Source organism: Salmo trutta, chromosome 12, assembly GCF_901001165.1.
Source record: "Salmo trutta chromosome 12, fSalTru1.1, whole genome shotgun sequence".
Classification (NCBI taxonomy): Eukaryota; Metazoa; Chordata; class Actinopteri; order Salmoniformes; family Salmonidae; genus Salmo; species Salmo trutta.
The window spans coordinates 19,279,195-19,298,402 of NC_042968.1; the positions used below are offsets into that span (position 1 = coordinate 19,279,195).

General features: G+C 44.9%; 1 protein-coding gene across 2 annotated transcripts in view; it reads left to right on the plus strand.

Annotated features, from left to right (window-relative positions):
- Positions 1-19,208, plus strand: part of LOC115203092 (unconventional myosin-Ie) — a 59,140-nt gene that overhangs the window by 22,901 nt on the left and 17,031 nt on the right. For both annotated transcript variants that reach the window (XM_029767454.1, XM_029767455.1), the window contains exons 3-13: positions 280-369; positions 885-979; positions 4,535-4,622; positions 9,372-9,461; positions 10,332-10,463; positions 13,835-13,969; positions 16,222-16,354; positions 17,635-17,831; positions 17,939-18,019; positions 18,778-18,864; positions 18,987-19,073. In XM_029767454.1, the coding sequence (XP_029623314.1) occupies positions 280-369; positions 885-979; positions 4,535-4,622; positions 9,372-9,461; positions 10,332-10,463; positions 13,835-13,969; positions 16,222-16,354; positions 17,635-17,831; positions 17,939-18,019; positions 18,778-18,864; positions 18,987-19,073 (1,215 nt within the window). The remainder of the gene's footprint in view (positions 1-279; positions 370-884; positions 980-4,534; positions 4,623-9,371; positions 9,462-10,331; positions 10,464-13,834; positions 13,970-16,221; positions 16,355-17,634; positions 17,832-17,938; positions 18,020-18,777; positions 18,865-18,986; positions 19,074-19,208) is intronic.

The window sequence follows — 19,208 nt, forward strand, 5'->3', positions numbered from 1 at the left end:
CCACACAGATGCACATCGCAATGATGTCATGGGCTCAATTACTCACAGTTAGTCCCTCTTGGAGAAAAATGACCTATGTCAAGATTTATAAATATGTTCTGAAACTGCATTGTCTTAAAGAGTAAAATGAGTGGAGGGTTGTCATTGGTGCTCAATGCAGATGACTAGTGAGCTCTGGGAATTCTTAGTTGTTTTTTTTCCTTTGACTATGTGAGTCACTGGGACCTGAACGGTTGACATTACTGGTACATATGTTAGTATGACCCTTAACCTCTACAGACTTACATTGGCCCTGTTCTCATCTCTGTTAACCCGTTCAAGCAGATGCCATACTTTGGGGACAAGGAAGTGGAGATGTATCAGGGCGCGGTGAGCAGCCTTTTCTCTTTAGACAGGAGTATGAAAAATCAATGTATTCAACTTGTATCCTAATTGTTTGCACAACATCACCTCATACTTGGAAAAGTTAAGATAAGTCATGTTTTTAAGATGTTATCAGTAGAAAGAACAATGTTTTAAATGAACTGGGTTAGGTGTGGTTCAGATATCTTTTCCAGCAGCACCCCTCAGTTGGAGCAGATTTAGAAACTTGCCTTACCCATTGAAAAGGCCTGGCAATACCTTCAGTACAGCCTGTTCAAGTCGGTATTATTTAAAGTGTTCTTGGCTGGCCTACTGAAAGCTGCCTTGGCTGCCAAATCAGACGTTAACTATGCTTGATAAAAACAGTTAGCCCTCTAACTTTATTACTTCATTACGTGAATTACTCTTACTTCTTTACAGTCTTGCCTTTACAGTCAGTTTTCCACTTAGGACCACAAAAATGGACCCACCCAGTTTTTTAACGAGATATTCTTATATCATGATCTCTGTTGAACTCCCAGGCCCAGTATGAGAACCCTCCTCACATCTACGCCCTGGCAGACAACATGTACAGAAACATGATGATCGACAGGGAGAACCAGTGTGTCATCATCAGGTGAGTCAGCCTGCCTGCTTTTCTCGTTATTATGTCTCAGGCACCTCCCCTCCCTTTTTCAGAAAGGGTGACAACTGACAACCATAACAACAGAGCTGGTATGTGGGAAATGCCTGTGAATGCGGCAGAAGTCGGGAGGCAGAAGTCGGGAGGCAGAAGTCGGGAGGCAGAAGTCGGGAGGAAGGGAGGGATAGGAGGAGACTGCATGGTGACAGGTGGAATGTGATGATAATAGATGGGAAGGGAACCAACAGGATACACCACCTGACTGGGAGGAATGCTGCTGACTGACAGTGCCCTGCTCAGTCTGGGTTTTTCAACCAGTCTTAATCCACCCTCCTCATATCACAGCCTGCTGGGAAAGGCACACTGGGAAATACACCTTCTAAATATATGGCCTCAAGACTCTTTTCTTGTGGCAGCTGGTTGATTTTTAGAAACGTTTCTCAGGATGTAGAATGAAAACAAAACACAGCATCTATTTATGCATTAGCTTCCTGCTTTTATAAAACAGGAATTGCACCTGCATAGTACTTTGTTGCCCATGCATAAGTCCTCTCTTACGATACAGGAAGGGGAGGGACTGTTCCTCTGCTGTTATAGATTGAGAGCGGATGAGTAGTGACAATTAACACATTTGGGAGTATGCTGTATATTACACTCGGATACGGATTATTCGCCTCAGACAGAGAAAATGTTATGGACTCTTTGGCCATGCCCCAAATACAGCTTCCTTTCCTCTTTAGACCACTCAGCTGAAAATACTTGACATTTGAAAGCAATATGATTGAACCAAACCAAAGTCGGTCTTACCAAGCAGTGGTCAAGAAGGAAATGTAAAATGGCCTAACTGGCCATTAAAATGTGTTTGGTCACAGCCTGGATTCCTGGAAGCTAGTGGTAGTCCAGAGATCCTTCCCTAGTGTTGTGAAGCCTATAGTGGGTAACATGACTGTACAATGGGTTCCCATGGGAGGAGGCCTCCCAAGGGAAAAGTGTTGGGGCTTTATGTTGTGGGCCAGTCACCTGAGGCCCGGGGCCTGGACGGTTACTGTAGTGCTTACCTCATGGCGAATGGCCCCTGGTTCAGCACTTTCCTCCCGTTGTTTAGACAGCTGCCAGTACAGATTCCCACATAAAAGGAATGGAAGTGGATTTGTGATGCACCAGATCAGCAAACAAAGCCCTTCATGAAATTGCTGTCCAGGCAGTGTGGTCAGCACTGTACTGTGTTGGACCTTTTTCTTTCCCACTTATTAAAGAAGTCATTCAACATGACATGAGTCATCTGACGTGGTCAAGTGGTGTTGACTGGGATTTCTGTCAATGTCTTGACTTCACAGATTTTTCTGCACTCAAATTTTTGGGAGAGGAAAGCTAAGTTACAAAGGGCAATAAAGATGTAGAGTATTATTATAAAATAGTTAATACATTTTTTTTTTATCTATCTCCCTGAGTGGTTAAAACACAAATGATGCCATATGAAATATAGAAGTGCTTGCGCTTCTACAAACACTGACGCTGCAATATTTCAAATCCCATAGCACCATTTGTGTTGTGCAAAGTTTTTACCGTCCTTTTTTACCAAGGCTCTGGCCAGTAAGTTTACAGTTTTATCCCGCAAAGTGTGGCCTGAAATGTAGTGTCTAATGACACACTATATTCTACCCTCTGCTCATATAACAGTTTTCTTCTGCTTATTAGTTCTGTAGGGAAGTGTCTTTTCTCCCCCATTGATATGAAAGGCTTGGTAATGGGTCATTGTTTCCATGAAACAATGACATGGGAAATGGAGAATCCATCTAAGTTTTTTGTCACTGTTAATGGAAGGACCCTTCAGTTGCAGGAAATTATGCTATCTAACAAGTCGAAATGAAGCCAGACTTCAGTCACACCTCGTGTGTGTGTGTGTGTGTGTGTGTGTGTGTGTGTGTGTGTGTGTGTGTCATACAGTAGTGGCTTGGGAACACAATGTGCCTAATCATACAAATCTGCCGTAACTGGTATCCATCGTTCCAGATTATACTCGGCATGCATTCTGTTTCACTCATAGCTGATGTCTGTAATGATCACTTCAGGTGCTTTCTTTGTCAAGCTGAGCTGAGTGACATCAGTGAGCCCAGTGATTCAGCGCTGAATGTAGTACTTTACAGTCTGTAACGACATGACTCTCCTTCTGTCCTTGTTTGGCCAATAAATGGGAGAGGCAGTCAACAATGTGTTAAGCATCTACGTGCTGTGTAATTACAACAATGGGCGCACCCCTCAGGAGGGTAAAAATAGGATGTGATTCAAACTCCAGCCCCTAGCCTGCTCCAGCTGAAAAGAACATGCTCATAAGTCCACGTGTGCAGATGGGTTCTCTTAAGGGTGAAGGTCCTACAAATGCTTATTGGCAAAGATTAGAGGGAACATTGGATCACATTTGGTCGCTAGTCAGTGTACTGACTGTATTTTGAGTGCATTGTAGGGACCACTATAGCTAGAACTGTTATCGTTGTTTTGAATAGCTGTGTAACAAGCTAGACTGAATACTATAGAGGAGCAGAGTCCAGTATCGGCCTTAGTGAGATGAATAAGCATATAGAGTTGCTTTGATGACTTCTTATGGCTTCCTCTAACGGTCTGCAGCTGGGTCGTCTCAGAAGGGCATTACCGACATGACTCCCCTTCAAAAAATGAAATAAAAAAACAGACTCCTCTGTCATCCACTGCCAAACCACATATGTCTAAATAAGTATGACCCTGGTGAAGTGAGAGGACAGGAGGAAAAATACAAGGAGAGGTTGAGGAAAGAGAAGGAAGAAAAGAAACTGGGCAAATGTGACAAAACAGGATTAGTGTTAATAGCCCCTTCTAGGGTGGGAGGTTTACTGCTGAGATGAGTCTGATTTTGGTTGGCATAAACCACGGAGAAGGAGAGCTGAGTGAACATAGGAAGTGGAGTCTCAGTGGACAGGAAGTCAAGAGATGGTGTTTCACCTGGTCATTCTGGATGTTTGAAAAAAGTTGCTTTGAAGTAAAGGGTTTGGCTCAGTTGGGAAAATTCGAGGAAGAGCATTTTGACTGGCTCAACTTCTGTTCCTACATCGCACATTGAAGAGAAAAGAGCCGTGTGTCAAATTGAGAAATACCCTCCTTCAATAGTAGGCCACCTTCATGCTAATTGGGGATAAGAAGAGACAATAAAGCATCATTTTGGTAAACCCCTACTGACCCTCTTAAAACCAGGCTTAGAGGAGATTTTCATGGAGTGTTATTTAACATGCAACTGTCTGGTATCATAAATCTACAACTGCTTTTTCAGCTTCGCAGTTCAGTTAAATTTCCACAGAGAAAGTGTATACTCTCATTTACTTGTTATTTCCAGAACTGTGTGTTGCCAAGTGTGCTAAGAGGGACATCCTCTTGAATAGCAAGGCAGGCAGAGTAATTACAGCATCTGGTTACTGACAGCCTTTAACTAACAACGTGGGCATCCTTGAATTGTACATTGTGTTTCAGAGGACTGCCCTGTTATATGGACCATTCTGACCTCTCTACTCTGTGTTTCAGTGGAGAGAGTGGTGCAGGGAAGACTGTAGCAGCCAAATACATAATGGGCTACATCTCCAGAGTATCTGGAGGAGGACCCAAAGTGCAGGTGAGTCCAGAGAAGCTACTTCCATTTTACACCGTGAAACACAGCTCAACTACAGTTGTGAAAATGTAATTAATCTCAGACGATCACACATATCCACTGTCATTTACAATGTACCTTATGAGGTCAGTCCATCCTAATGACCGCTTGCTGTTTCCTGTCTAAACCTCCCTTTTCCGCACCACCCAAACCGTCTCCTGCCATCCCTCCCTCCTATCTCCCATTATCATTATCAGCCCATCCAACCCCCAAATACCCTCGTTCCCAACCCCCCAGCAGCCATCTGTCCCCCACACTACTCAGCAGATGTCCTGTCCACAAGCCACCCCGCTCCACCAGCCTCCCTGGTATTAATGGACCACTCAAAAGGGCTTTGAATTTCCAGTCTGTGTGAATATAAGCTGGATCACAAGATGTCATTTTTCTGTCTGATTAGTATAGTGCTTTTTCCACCCTGGAATTATTGTACTTTAGTCAAGGTTTCAAGTTCAAAGCTAATATTAGCTATCACGCACTCAGTCATGTGGAAAAGGGTATATGACTATTTACTCTACATTTTCCATGTACAGTCCATTCCGAAAATGTATTCAGAGAAAATGTTGTTACGTTACAGCCTTTTTCTGAAATAGATTAAATTGTCAGTTTTTTTCTCATCAATCTACATACAATACCCCATAATGACAAAGCAAAAACAGGTTTCTTGATTTTTTTTTTTCCCAAATGTATTACAAATAAAAAAACGGATTACATTTGCATAAGTATTCAGAACCTTTCCTCAGTACTTTGTTGAAGCACCTTTGACAGCGAGTATGACGCTACAAGCTTGGTACACCTGTTTTCGCTTGGGAGTTTCTCCCATTCTTCTCTGCAGATCCTCTAAAGCTCTGTCAAGTTGGAAGGGGAGCGTCGCTGCATGGCTATTTTCAGGTCTCTCCAGAGATGTTCGATCGGGCTCAGGCTGAGCCACTCAAGGACATTCAGAGACTTGTCCCGAAGGCACTGCTGCATTGTCTTGGCTGTGTACTTAGGGTCGTTGTCCTGTTGGAAGGTGAACCTTCGCCTTCAGTCTGAGGTCCTGAGCGCTCTGGAGCAGGTTTTCATCAAGGATCTCTCAGCACTTTGCTCCGTTAATCTTTCCCTCGACCCTGACTAGTCTCCCAGTCCCGGCTGCTGAAAAACATCTCCACAGCATGATGTTGCCACCACCATGCTTCACCGTAGGGATTGTAGTGGCCAGGTGATGAGCGATGCCTGGTTTCCTCCAGAAGTGACGCTTGGCATTCAGGCCAAAGAGTTCAATCTTGGTTTCATCAGACCAGAGAATCTTGTTTCTCATGGTCTGAGAGTCCTTTAGGTGCCTTTTACCAAACTCCAAGTGGGCTGTCGTGCTTTTTACTGAGGAGTGGCTTCCGTCTGGCCACTCTACCATAAAAGCCTGATTGGTGGAGTGCTGCAGAGATGGTTGTCCTTCTGTAAGGTTCTCCCATCTCCACAGAGGCGCTCTGGAGCTCTGTCAGATTGACCATCGAGTTCTTGGTCACCTCCCTGACCAAGGCCCTTCTCCCCTGGTAGCTCAGTTTGGCAGGGCGGCCAGCTCTGGGAAGAGTCTTGGTGGGTCCAAACTTCTTTCATTTAAGAATGATGGAGGTCACGGTGTTCTTGGAGCTTCAATGCTGCAGAATTTTTTTTAGGTAACCTTCCCCAGATCTGTCGCGTCTCGGAGCTCTACAGGCAATTATTTTGTGACCCCATGGCTTGGTTTTTGCTCTGACATGCACTGTCAACTGTGGGACCTTATATAGACAGGTGTGTCTTTCCAAATCATGTCCAATCATTTGAATTTACCACAGGTGGACTCCAAGTTGTAGAAACATCTCAAGGATGATCAGTGAAAACAGGATGCACTTGAACTCAATTTCGAGTCTCATAACAAAGGATCTGAATACTTATGTAAATAAGGTATTTCTGTTTTTTAATTTTGTAAATATTTCTAAAAACGTGTTTTCTCTTTGTCATTATGGGGTATTGTGTGTAGATTGATGGGGGGGATGATTTAAACCAGTTTAGAATAACGTAACAAAATGGGGAAAAAGTAAAGGGTTGTGAATACTTTTTGAATGTCCTGTACATGGTTCTGCATTGTTACTGGCTATGAGTCTTCTGTGCCTTGCATCTTTTAAATCATTTTAAGATGTATTGAAAAGTGTGCTTGTAACTTTTGTTGAAGAGTGTATTTAAAATAAATATGTGCGGTCTATGTAGTATATTACAGAAATTGCCCTTGGAATTTCTATTGTTTTATTGAATAATGTCTCCATTGTGTTGGAAACCCCCTACCTCTCTCAATACCCTTCCTGCCTAATTTGGTTTTGTCAATCCCTCTGTCCACATGTCTCATTCACATGGTCTCCCCAAGTCCTGTGTGCATGTGGTATGTATGTGTGTGTGTGTGTGGTGTAATGTTTTGTGAGTGACTGTCACTTCACTCCCCGTCTACTCAGACAGACAGACTGAACACTAGAGTTGTTGTATGTGATTATCATCACCCTGTATCGCTTTCTGACTGAAGAATGCATATCAGATTACCATGCCCCTGAATCATATGCATGCAAATCGATGTGAGTGACAGATATAGCATGTGTTTTTAAACTGGGAATTGTATGTGTTTTGAAGTCTCTCAGGTGGCTCTCACAGAGCATTTTGATTAGTTACATACAGCTGAAGTCGGAAGTTTACATACACTTTAGTCAAATACATTTAAACTCTGTTTTTCACAAATCCTGACATTTAATCCTAGTAAAATTTCCCTGTCTTAGGTCAGTTAGGATCACCACTTTATTTTAAGAATGTGAAATGTCAGAATAATAGTAGAGAGAATTATTTATTTCAGCTTTTATTTCTTTCATCACATTCCCTGTGGGTCAGAAGTTTACATACACTCAATTAGTGTTTGGTAGCTTTGCCTTTAAATTGTTTAACTTGGGTCAAACGTTTCAGGTAGCCTTCCACAAGCTTCCCACATTAAGTTGGGTGAATTTTGGCCCATTCCTTCTGACAGAGCTGGTGTAACTGAGTCAGGTTTGTATGCCTCCTTGCTCGCACATGCTTTTTCCGTTCTGCCCACAAATTTACTATGGGATTGAGGTCAGGGCTTTGTGATGGCCACTCCAATACCTTGACTTTGTTGTCCTTAAGCCATTTTGCCACAACTTTGGAAATATGCTTGGGGTTATTGTCCATTTGGAAGACCCATTTGCGACCAAGCTTTAACTTCCTGACTGATGTCTTGAGATGTTGCGTCAATATATTCACATAATTTTCCTTCCTCATGGTGCCATCTATTTTGTGAAGTGCACCAGTCCCGCCTGCAGCAAAGCACCCCCACAACATGGTGCTGCCACCCCCGTGCTTCACGGCTGGGATGGTGTTATTCGGCTTGCAAGCCTCCCCCTTTTTCCTCCAAACATAACAATGGTCATTATGGCCAAACAGTTCTATTTTTGTTTCATCAGACCAGAGGACATTTCTCCAAAAAGTACGATCTTTGTCCCCATGTGCAGTTGCAAACCAAAGTCTGGCTTTTCTTATGGCGGTTTTGGAGCAGTGGCTTCTTCCTTGCTGAGCGGCCTTTCAGGTTATGTCGATATAGGACTCATTTTACTGTGGATATAGATACTTTTGTACCCGTTTCCTCAAGCATCTTCACAAGATCCTTTGCTGTTCTGGGATTTATTTGCACTTTTTGCACCAAAGTACATTCATCTCTAGGAGACAGAACATGTCTCCTTCCTGAGCGGTTTGATGGCTGCATGGTCCCATGGTGTTTATACTTGCGTATTATTGTTTGTACAGATGAACGTGGTACCTTCAGGCGTTTGAAAATTGCTCCCAAGGATGAACCAGACTTGTGGAGGTCTACCATTTTGTGGAGGTCTTGGCTGATTTCTTTTGATTTTCCCATGAGGTCAAGCAAAGAGGCACTGAGTTTGAAGGCAGGCCTTGAAATACATCCACAGGTACACCTCCAATTGACTCAAATAATGTCAATTAGCCTATCAGAACCTTCTAAAGCCATGACATCCTTTTCTGGAATTTTCCAAGCTGTTTAAAGGCACAGTCAACTTAATGTATGTAAACTTCTGACCCACTGGAATTGTGATACAGTGAAATAATCTGTCTGTAAACAATTGTTGGAAAAATTACTTGTCATGCACAAAGTAGATGTCCTAACCAACTTGCCAAAACTATAGTTTGTTAACAAGACATTTGTGGAGTGGTTGAAAAATGAGTTTTAATGACCCCAACCAAAGTGTATGTAAACTTCCGACTTCAACTGTATGTACGGTTTAACTGAGCCCTGGGGTTAAGTACAAAAAGCTGTTACACTCGAACCGCCATGCCACTAAAGTTGTTTTTCTTCATAGAGGACAATAGTTCAGGGACGCCAAAGGATTCAAAGAAATGCTACCATTCCACATTGAATAATAGAGAGGTTAATAGTTCGGTCTCCACGACGCTGTGCTGATTTAAAACTCATGGGCTCCTGATATGCAGATGTCTCATGGGAAAGATAATGTGCTCCAGACGCTATGAGAGCGGAGCGACGTTGGAAAGTTCCAGAGACAGTGCATGTTGAACTGCCAGCAGGGATGTGGATCACTGCAGAGTGTAGTAGTGTCTCCCTACCCACCGTCTCTATACCCTACCTGTCAGTCACTAAAATGAGCCTACTGTCTGTCTGCTCCCTCACAGCACGTCAAAGACATCATCCTCCAGTCCAACCCCCTCCTGGAGGCCTTTGGGAACGCCAAGACAGTGAGGAACAACAACTCCAGCAGATTTGTAAGGGTCCCACATCTTTCCAAATCTCTCTTTTTGTTATTAGCGGAATGGGGGCGCCTAACATCATATGGTTGGCACTGTGTTCTGCCCTGGAATGATTTGAAGGTGCTTTGCGGATCGTTTCCGGAACCAAAGCAAACAAGGACATCCAGTGCAAATAGAGAAGAGAAAAAATGGAGATTAGTGAATTACAGTGTGCTCCTCCTTTTATAAGCTGTGTTACTGCCTTCTCCCGTCTCCCCTTGGCTGGGGCTGCTAGCCTCGTGTGGCCTGGTTAACCAGGGCTGTGGGGACACACTGTCCAGAAAGAGTGGGGCACTCCACTGCCAGTAAAGATGCACATAGAAAAAAAATACTATACTTTAAAGACAGCTTGGAAAGAGGTTTTAAAGGCAGACTTTAGTGCCCTCTAAAGCCAGTTTACCCACTTACAGCATTCACAACAGAGCCTAGTGTTAAGTATTGTATTCATGTTGACAGACAAGGCAGTATTGTCTCTGTTCTTAGTTTTCCTGGTTTAGTTTGGGGAAAGTAAATTAGGTTTGACTCATGGTCTGAGAAATGGTTGAGGAAATCTCCCTGTATGAATAGTGTCTCAGTGTCTCAGTGTCTCAGTGCACTCTGGGGCTTCAGACCGGCTGGGAATGGGATAGACATTACAGAGGACAGACCTGTCTGGAGGAAAGAAGGAGAGGGCGGGAGAGAGAGAGAAAGGGTTCAAGCCTTAGTACACACACACACCACTGGGCTGCAGGTGTGCACCCGAAGTACAACTCATGTGATGGTTGTTATTTCCTGCTCGGATAAGTCTGGGTTTTAGCTTTTGCAAGGCCTGCGCTGATACTAAAGCGCCACACTCTCCTCCTTCAGGGTAAATACTTTGAGATCCAGTTCAGCTCCGGCGGCGAGCCAGATGGAGGGAAAATCTCCAACTTCCTGTTGGAGAAATCGCGCGTCGTCATGAGGAATCCTGGAGAGAGGAGCTTCCATATATTCTATCAGGTGAGGGACTCCAGTAACAGGGTGTGTTTTTATCATTTTCCTGTTTAATAAGAGTGTTTATGCACATTTTAGAACTGGGGAAATGTGTACAGGAATTGTCTCGCAGTGTCCATGAGTGAAATTCAGCTTTCAGGTAACAAGTACACTCCGGTAAGACGAGGGAGGGCGGTCTGTGCATATTTGTAAACAACAGCTGGTGCACGAAATCTAAGGAAGTCTCTAGATTTTGCTCGCCTGAAGTAGAATATATTGTGAAAAATTGCAGGGCACACTACTTGCCTAGAGAGTTTTCAGCTATACTTTTTGTGGCTGTTTATTTACCACCACAGACAGATAATGGCATTAAGACCGCACACAGTCAGCTGTATAAGGAAATAAGCAAACAGGAAACCACTCACCCAGAGGCAGCACTCCTAGTGGCCGGAGACTTTAATGCAGGGAAACTTAAATCAGTTTTACCAAATTTCCATCAGCATGTTAAATGTGCAACCAGAGGGGAAAACATTCTAGATCACCTGTACTCCACACACAGAGACGCGTACAAAGCTGTCCCTCACCCTCCATTTGGTAAATCCGACCACAACTCTATCCTCCTGATTCCCGCTTACAAGCAAATATTTAAGCAGGAAGCACCAGTGACTCGGTCTATAAAAAAGTGGTCAGATGAAGCAGATGCTAAACTACAGGACTGTTTTGCTATCACAGACTGGAACATGTTCCGGGATTCTTACGATGGCATTGAGGAGCACACCACATCAGTCACCAGTTTTATCAATAATTGCATCGAGGACGTCGTCTCCACAGTGACTGTACGTACATACCCCAACCAGAAGCCATGGAATACAGGCAACATTCGCACTGAGCTAAAGGGTAGAGCTGCCGCTTTCAAGGTGCGGGACTTTAACCCGGAAGCTTATAAGAAATCCTGCTGTGCCCTTCGACGAACCATCAAACAGGCAAAGCGGCAATACAGGGCTAAGATTGAATCATACTACACCGGCTCCGATGCTTGTCTTATGTGGCAAGGCTTGAAAACTATTACGGACTACAAAGGGAAGCACAGCCGCGAGCTGCCCAGTGACACGATCCTACCAGATGAGCTAAATCACTTCTATGCTGGCTTCGAGGCAAGCAACACTGAGGCATGCATGAGAGCATCAGCTGTTCTGGACGACTGTGTGATCACGCTCTGCGTAGCCGACGTAAGACCTTTCAACAGGTCAACATACACAAGGCTGCGGGGCCAGACGGATTACCAGGATGTGTGCTCCAGGCATGTGCTGACCAACTGGCAGGTGTCTTCACTGACATTTTCAACATGTCCCTGATTGAGTCTGTAATACCAACATGTTTCAAGCAGACCACCATAGTCCCTGTGCCCAAGAACACAAAGGCAACCTGCCTAAATGACTACAGACCCGTAGCACTCACGTCCGTGGCCATGAAGTGCTTTGAAAGGTTGGTAATGGCTCACATCAACGCCATTATCCCAGAAACCCTAGACTCACCCCAATTTGCATACCGCCCAAACAGATCCACAGATGATCCAATCTCTATTGCACTCCACACTGCCCTTTCCCACCTGGACAAAAGGAACACTTGTGTTAGAATGCTATTCATTGACTACAGCTCAGCGTTCAACACCATAGTACCCTCAAAGCTCATCACTAAGCTAAGGATCCTGGGACTAAACACCTCCCTCTGCAACTGGATCCTGGACTTCCTGACTGGGCCGCCCCCTGGTGGTGAGGTTAGGTAGCAACACATCTGCCACGCTGATCCTCAACACTGGAGCTCCCCAGGGGTGCGTGCTCAGTCCCCTCCTGTACTCCCTGTTCACCCACGACTGCATGGCCAGGCATGACTCCAACACCATCCTTAATTTTTCAGACAACACAACAGTTGTAGGCCTGATCACCGACAACGACGAGACAACCTATAGGGAGGAGGTCAGAGACCTGGCTGGGTGGTGCCAGAAGAACAACCTATCCCTCAACGTAACCAAGACTAAGGAGATGATTGTGGACTACAGGAAAAGGAGGACCGAGCACGCCCCCATTCTCATCGACAGGGCTGTAGTGGAGCAAGTTGAGAGCTTCAAGTTCCTTGGTGTCCACATCAACAACAAACTAGAATGGTCCAAACGCACCAAGACAGTCGTGAAGAGGGCACAACAAAGCCTATTCCCCCTCTGGAAACTAAAAAGATTTGGCATGGGTCCTGAGATCCTCAAAAGGTTCTACAGCTACAACATCGAGAGCATCCTGACTGGTTGCATCACTGCCTGGTACGGAAATTGCTTGACCTCTGACCGCAAGGCACTACAGAGAGTAGTGCGTACGGCCCAGTACATCACTGGGGCAAAACTGCCTGCCATCCAGGACCTCTACACCAGGCGGTGTCAGAGGAAGGCCCTAAAAATTGTCAAAGACCCCAGCCCACCCCAGTCATAGACTGTTCTCTCTGCTACCGCATGGCCAAGTCTAGGACAAAAAGGCTTCTCAACAGTTTTTACCCCGAAGCCATAAGACTCCTGAACAGGTAATCAAATGGCTACCCGGACTATTTGCATTGTGTGCCCAACCCCTCTTTTTACGCTGCTGCTACTCTCTGTTTATCATATATGCATAGTCACTTTAACTATACATTCATGTACATACTACCTCAATTGGGCCGACCAACCAGTGCTCCTGCACATTGGCTAACCGGGCTATCTGCATTGGGTCCCACCCGCCAACCCCTCTTTTACGCTACTGCTACTCTCTGTTCATCATATATGCATAGTCACTTTAATCATAACTACATGTACATGCTACCTCAATCAGCTTGACTAACTGGTGTCTGTATGTAGCCTCGCTACTTTTATAGCCTCACTACTGTATATAGCCTGTCTTTTTACTGTTTTATTTCTTTACCTACCTATTGTTCACCTAATACCTTTTTTGCACTCTTGGTTAGAGCCTGTAAGTAAGGTCTACACCTGTTGTATTCAGTGCACGTGACAAATACACTTTGATTTGATGTGCTATTTGGCTCCTGAAAGCTGGTCGAGTTGTTCTCACTGTGTACCACTTGAGGTCTCTGGAAGAGAGGTGGCGGTCAAACTCCCATAATGCAACTTTCTTGACACGTGAAAGGAGAATAAAGCATATAACTCTAAATTGGGTGTAAAATGTGTGGTGCTATCACTTAATGAACATGTGCGTATGGTGCTGCCTGTCTAAAAGACTTCTGTCACGTAGAAATGTGAGGAAAGACAATGTGAGTTTACAGGTTGAAAGCTCCTGTAGACCTTTGAGTCTAGAATTACTGTATACAGGTTGTTACTTGACAGAAATGTAATCATCTAACACTGTCTTCTGTTTGTGCAGTTGATAGAGGGAGCCACTGGTGAACAGAAGAGCAGCCTTGGAATCACAAGCCTAGATTACTACAATTACCTCAATCAGTCTGGATCCTACAAAGTGGATGACATCAACGACAAAAGTGATTTTCAGGAAACTATGGTACGTTTACTTGGTGTCTTTCCATTGTTATTGTCCTCTCTCTCTCTCCCTCTGCCTTTCTTTCTCTTCTTCTCAGCCTCTCTTCCATTCTCCTCTGTTGTTTTCATTCTGTACCCTGTACGGCACCTGTTTTTGTTTTACCAGTGAAACCACAACAGGAGTAATTAGAGGACATGGTTTAGGTACCACAGCACACATTTTAATACTTACAGTGTCTTGCAAAAGTATTAGCCCTCCTTGCCACTTTTCCTATTTTGTTCCATTACAAACTGTAATTTAAATAGATTTTTATTTGGATTTCATGTAATGGACATACACAAAATAGTCCAAATTGGTGAAGTGAAATTTAAAAAAAAACTTGTTTCTAAAGAAAAAATGAAAGGAAAAAAAAGAGAAATGTATTCACCCCCTTTGCTATGAAGCCCCTAAACAAGATCTGGTGCAACCAATTACCTTCAGAAGTCACATAATTAGTTAGATTGCACACAGGTGGACTTTATTTAAGTGTCACATGATCTCAGTATATATACACCTGTTCTGAAAGGCCCCAGAGTCTGCAACGCCACTAAGCAAGGGGCACCACCACTAAGCAAGGGGCACCACCACTAAGCAAGGGGCACCACCACTAAGCAAGGGGCACCACCACTAAGCAAGGGGCACCACCACTAAGCAAGGGGCACCACCACTAAGCAAGGGGCACCACCACTAAGCAAGGGGCACCACCACTAAGCAAGGGGCACCACCACTAAGCAAGGGGCACCACCACTAAGCAAGGGGCACCACCACTAAGCAAGGGGCACCACCACTAAGCAAGGGGCACCACCACTAAGCAAGGGGCACCACCACTAAGCAAGGGGCACCACCACTAAGCAAGGGGCACCACCACTAAGCAAGGGGCACCACCACTAAGCAAGGGGCACCACCACTAAGCAAGGGGCACCACCACTAAGCAAGGGGCACCACCACTAAGCAAGGGGCACCACCACTAAGCAAGGGGCACCACCACTAAGCAAGGGGCACCATGAAGACCAAGGAGCTCTCCAAACAGGTCAGAGACAAAGTTGTGGAGAAGTACCGATCAAGGTTGGGTTATAAAAAATATCCAGAACTTTGAACATCCCACAGAGCACCATTAAATCCATTATTAAAAAATTGAAAGAATATGGAACCACAACAAACCTGCCAAGAGAGTGCCGCCCACCAAAACTCACGGACCAGGCAAGGAGGGCATTAATCAGAGAGGCAACAAAGAGACCTAAGATAACCCCGAAGGAGCTGCAAAGCTCCACAGTGGAGATTGGAGTATCTGTCCATAGGATCACTTTAAGCCGTACACTCCACAGAGCTGGGCTTTACGGAAGAGTGTCAAGAAAAAATCCATTGCTTAAAGAAAAAAATAAGCAAACACGTTTCGTGTTCGCCACAAAGCACGTGGGAGAATCTCCAAACATATGGAAGAAAGTACTCGGGTCAGATGAGACTAAAATGAGGCTTTTTGGCCATCAAGGAAAACGTTATGTCTGGTGCAAACCCAACACCTCTCATCACCCCGAGAATACCATCCCCACAGTGAAGCATGGTGGTGGCAGCATCATGCCGGGGGGGGGGATGTTTTTCATCGGCAGCTGACTGGGAAACTGGTCAGAATTGAAGGAATGATGGATGGTGCTAAATACAGGGAAATTCTTGAGGGAAACCTGTTTCAGTCTTCCAGAGATTTGAGACTGGGACGGAGGTTCACCTTCCAGCAGGACAATGACACTAAGCATACTGATAAAGCAACTCTCGAGTGGTTTAAGGGGAAACATTTAAATGTCTTGGAATGGCCTAGTCAAAGCCCAGACCTCCATCCAATTGAGAATCTGTGGTATGACTTAAAGATTGCTGTATACCAGCAGAACTCATCCAACTTGAAGGAGCTGGAGCAGTTTTTCCTTGAAGAATCGGCAAAAATCTCAGTGGCTAGATGTGCCAAGCTTATGGAGACATAAGTGACTTGCAGCTGTAATTGCTGCAAAAGGTGGCTCTACAAAGTATTGACTTTGGGGGGGTGAATAGTTATGCATCTTCAAAGTGGTAGGCATGTTGTGTAAATCAAATGATACAAACCCCCAAAAAATCTATTTTAATTCCAGGTTGTAAGGCAACAAAATAGGAGAAATGCCAAAGGGGTGAATACTTTTGCAAGCCACTGTAAACCTGCATTTCAACCCTGGGTTCATGTCTCCTGTTCGGTCTCTGTCCTCTACCAGCATGCCATGGAGGTGATTGGCATCTCAGGGGAGGACCGTGGCCTGGTGCTGCAGATCGTAGCCGGAGTCCTGCACCTTGGGAACATCAACTTCAGGGAAGCAGGGAACTACGCCGCAGTTGAGAGCGAGGAGTGTACGTACCAACCCATGTAACTTTGTTTATGTAGAGGGCTAGGTAGAGCTTGTTGCTTGCACCAATCCAGTTCTTTCACATCTGAGGGGAGTCAACAGGGTGTGGGAAGGGAGAAAGGGGTCAGACTCTCTCTGTGTCTCCAACCTCCAGACTGGCATGTCCCCCTAGCGTTCCTCTCCAGTGTCTTGGGCTGCCCTTTATGGGACGGGTTAGGCTAGGAAGCACATTTCTCAGCACGCTGCGCTGACTGTTTTCACTCCCTAAAGCTTCATTGTGTTAATGCAGGGCTGCAGCCAAGCTCCAGGCCACGCTGAATTACCAGAGAAAATAAAAAACTATTTTCAATGTCTGAGCAAATTACATCACAGACTAAAATTACTCAGAGAAATGCAGCCTCTTCCTGCCCCACTCCTACTCTCCCCCCACCCCTCTCTTCCCCTTCCTCCCTTCTTCTCTACTTCCTTGCCTGCCTCACAGCCACCCATCCAGGCTGAATTATGCTATGTAGCACCTCTGGTTAGCCAGGGTACAAAGCAGCGTTGTGTAGTCTCTGCGTTTCCTCTCCCCCCCTCTCCCCCCTATCTCACGTCCTGTCTGACTGCAATGTGTTTCACATATCAAGACCCCCGTTGCCCCATATAAAACCACACCAACACAAGTCGACAAACAGCTGCTCACACTCAGCCAAACAAATCCCTGCCTCAAATCCACTAGAAAAAACCCTCCCTTGTACTGTACATATAAACCTCTAACCATCCATCAGACCGGTATGGATCATTATTTTGGGTAAAGATGAACTGGCTGCTCGTCATTGATACTATCTATATCCTCTTTGAGGGAGAGTGCATTGGCAGGCTACAGTAGGAGATGCAGCATGGTCCTGAGGATAGACTTGGCCTGTGCTGTGGTATGGAGTACAGTCGGTCACACCCTCATTTCCCAAACGGGGGCTATTTGATCCGTCTGATGCATTCTCAGACACCGTCAGACCCAGAGACTGAGAGCAGTTTCCTTCTGGGGGAAGTGACTCAGTGTAATGAGGCAGGGAGGGGCTCTCAGGAGAGTCCTAATGGCCCTCCACATGCTCAGGCCTCTGCTAGGAGAACCCAGTTGTTGTGGCTATGGCAGGGAGGAGGGAGCATTTTTGTTGTTGAACCCTTTGTTTCATTGTATCCAACATATTCAGAATGTACTGGTGTTTTGTTTCATGAGGAGGGTGTGTGCCACACATCTGTAGAATGTCTCTTTCTTCATTCTCTCTTGTCTCTCTCTCTCTGCAGTCCTGGCCTTCCCTGCGTTTCTGCTGGGGATTGACCAGAAGCGGCTGAAGGAGAAGTTGACCAGCAGGAAGATGGACAGCAAGTGGGGCAGTTCCATGGAGTCCATCGATGTGACACTGAATGTGGAGCAGGCGTGTTACACACGGGACGCCCTGTCCAAGGCCCTGCACTCACGTGTTTTTGACTTCCTAGTAGAGGTATGAATGGACACTCCTTCTCCATGACCTGTTGACCTTTAGAATAATACCCGGTCCTCTCCCCTCTTAAATGGCTAAATGTAACAAAGCATTTTTTTCTGTTTCAGTCCATCAACAAAGCCATCGTGAAGGTTCATCAAGAGTTTAATATTGGCGTGTTGGATATCTATGGATTTGAAATATTCCAAGTAAGTTTTCTGTAGATTTGCCCTTTTATGTTTTGTGATTTACATATAGAAATCATAGCATAAGGTGATACATGGTCACTACATCTCAATAATCATAGTAAAGTTTGGGTAGTTAAACAGCTTAAAGATACAGGATCAGACTGATTTTGTAAAGTGTCCGGATTATGTCCCATCTCTTGATTGGGACAGCATTCTTTAATGGACTTTTCTAATCTGATTAGCTGTTTGTTTAGGTTGCATTATTGGGGGTCTCACTGATGCCCCCTGAAAAGGACTGGCCTTGATTAAATAATGAAACAGGACAGCTTCAGTGTCGTAGCGTGGCTACAGTCTCAAACCATGATGTACCTGTCCTCTGATACCTAACATGAGCTAATGTTAAGCTGTATGTTTAGATGGCATACAATTGTTATCTAAACAGTGGTTGGGTCCGTCCACAGTTCTTGTGTTTATAGACAGGCCTATTACTAACGAAGCACAGAGAAAATAAACCTCAGTGCTCAGAGGGCCTGAGAAGGGAAATATTGGGTTTCTTTAGATCAAACATTTGTCTCAGGTCCCAGGTCTATTGTGGTGTGAAGTATTGCATGGATGTTTTCCTCTATCCACGCCAGGCTGACTGGTAGATAACCTCACCTCATAAACAGGGCCCATTCAGGAAGCCCAGAGGAGTTCCCCAGCTCTCTGTGTCTGTACGGATGACTTCACTCTCATAGCCTCTCTGGTTTATCACTAATGCATCATCTCTTTCTGTGTAGAAAAATGGCTTTGAGCAGTTCTGCATCAACTTTGTAAATGAGAAACTGCAACAGATCTTCATTGAGCTCACGCTGAAAGCTGAGCAGGTAATGTTTTGGGCTTTTCAATCATTGTTCTCACACCTTTTCACCAGCAGAAGCTACTTGTCTCATGTTTAAGTGGAGAATCATCATCTGACCAATCACTCTCCTCCCCCCACTCTCTCTAGGAGGAGTATATACAAGAAGGCATCCGGTGGACTCCTATCGAATACTTTAACAACAAGATTGTCTGCGATCTCATTGAGAGCAAACTGGTAAGCAGAGTCCCCAGTGCCCACTATTAATTTAATGCACACCTTGAAGTCACACATAAATGGGATAACAGGAAACATTTGTGAAACTGCTTTAGATAGATCTGTAGTTTGTTATGCCTGTCGTCTAAATGCTCC